The following is a 2,021-nucleotide window of genomic DNA, read 5'->3' as shown; positions in this document are numbered from 1 at the left end:
GAGCGTCACTCCATTTTAACCTCGTCTAGAGGTTTTTCATCTGATATATATATTCTTTAAAGATTTTATATATTGCACAAAATCACTATTCTGATGGCAATCTTTTAAAAAACAGACAAGTTAAAATAAGTAAACAGTAAACGTAAGATATATAGATATGTTGATTAATTCATTTCACAAATATAATATAAACCGTGGCTGCAAAAATTGTCGTTCCATTTTAAAATTCCAAATCCTTTTACCTCAACACATTTTTCCTCCTCGCCATCAATGATTCGGTTGTCAGGTTTGCCATTTTCCCAATCGGTAAACGTTACTTGACTTCGATTAAACCTATAATATGTGCCATTTGTTTCCAATCGATTCCCTGAAGTCCAAAAACCGATTTTACCCTGGCCTGGTTAAAGAGAAATTGATTTTTAGTGTGATGTTTCAAAAATTCTCCAAATAAACAAAATGTTCATAAAACACTATTATTCTTTTTTTGTAATGACGAAGCTGTTATTTCAAAATTCAATGTCAAAGCAATTGTAACAATGAAGTAATATAAATTGTCTCACCGGCTTCCTTTATCGATCCGATTAAATTATCATTTTCCTTTTTCGATAAAATGCTCACCAGTTCCATTCCTTTTGATTCACATTGCTTCACCGCTTCTGTCCAATTGACCTAAAATATGAAAATTAACACCAATAAAATTCCGATCATACACTTTGTTCACATATTTCTACTCTGGATGTATAGAGATGATATTCCTTTGGTTTCCTTTTTATTCGAAAATTTGCAGTTCTTTGATCAACATCATGGCTAAAAATCGACACTGAAGAAAACAAAATTTCAACTTTTCAAATTTTATTATTTTCCCAAGATTCAACGTACCCACAGAGAAAAAACAAATTGAAAAAACGAGACACTGTTTCATTTCACTAGAGAGATACCATTTACAGTGGCTCATAAAAATATTCGTACAGTGATATTTTTCAGCAAAATCGATAGGAATAAGCAATTTTTTCCAGTTTTCGCAAAAATCTGCGTTGTTGTTGTGGTTTATTTAAAATATTGAACATTTTCAGAGCATTCTGACCTATTTTTATAATAATTTTTAATAAAACACAATATTTTTCATGCTTATTTCGAAAAACAGTCATTTTATTGAGCACCACAAAATTATTCGTACACCATGTGTAAGTAACTTAAAAATAGATGTTGATTGGATTTTTTGCAAAAATAGTATTTTGATGGTCCTCCATTAGCTCGAATAACATCAGTCAAGCGACTCTGCATCGAGTCTACTAGTTTTTGTGTGGTTTCGGTGTCGATCTTTGACCATTCTTCTTCGAGTGCATTCTTCAGGTCATTCTTGTTGGATATTTTGTGTGTCCTGATGCGTCGATCCAAATTATCCCATAAATTCTCAATTGGATTGAGATCTGGAGACTGTGGTGGTGTATTCAATTCATTTGGCACATTTTCATCCAACCAATCTCTAGCAATGCCCGCCGTATGCTTTGGGTCGTTGTCTTGTTGGAAAGGATAACTTGTCTCAATCCCCATTTTTCTGGCCGAAACCTTCAAGTTTTTCTTCAGAATGCCCAGGTATACGAATCGATCCATTATACCGTCTATGAAAACCAAATTACCAATACCATTCGCCGAGAAACAGCCCCAAACCATGACGGATCCGCCGCCGTGTTTGACAGTTGATTTTGTATTTTTTGGCTGGATCTCTGTATTTTTTTTTCGCCAAACAATCTGACGGCCGTCTGATCCAAAAAGGTTGAACTTACTTTCATCACCAAAAATAACGTCATTCCAGAAAGTTTTTGGCATATTTAAGTGATCTTTTTCACGCGCTTCTTTTGGTTGACCTTTGATATGAATGGTTTCTTCCTGGCTTCTCGGCCGTTGTACCCTTCCGATTTTAATGCTCGCCGGACTGTTTCCGCTGACAATGGTCTTTTAATCACGTTTGACACCTCTTCTGTCAATTTTGGAACACTCAGCTTGGGATTTTCTTTGAT

General features: G+C 34.7%; 1 protein-coding gene across 1 annotated transcript; it reads right to left on the bottom strand.

Annotated features, from left to right (window-relative positions):
- Positions 1-242: 242 nt before the first annotated feature.
- On the bottom strand, positions 243-1,554 carry LOC129570812 (uncharacterized; the record flags this gene model as incomplete). Its single annotated transcript, XM_055450536.1, has 3 exons — positions 1,264-1,554; positions 561-669; positions 243-397 (listed from the first exon to the last, which is right to left on the bottom strand). Coding segments are annotated over exons 1-3 (555 nt in total), but the record flags the coding sequence as incomplete, so codon positions are not given.
- Positions 1,555-2,021: the final 467 nt, after the last annotated feature.

Source organism: Sitodiplosis mosellana, unplaced genomic scaffold (genome assembly GCF_009176505.1).
Source record: "Sitodiplosis mosellana isolate CC-2019 unplaced genomic scaffold, AAFC_SMos_1.0 Smas_scaffold_82, whole genome shotgun sequence".
Classification (NCBI taxonomy): Eukaryota; Metazoa; Arthropoda; class Insecta; order Diptera; family Cecidomyiidae; genus Sitodiplosis; species Sitodiplosis mosellana.
The sequence above is the reverse complement of the archived record's forward strand: the minus strand, read 5'-3'. Positions and strand labels throughout refer to the sequence as shown.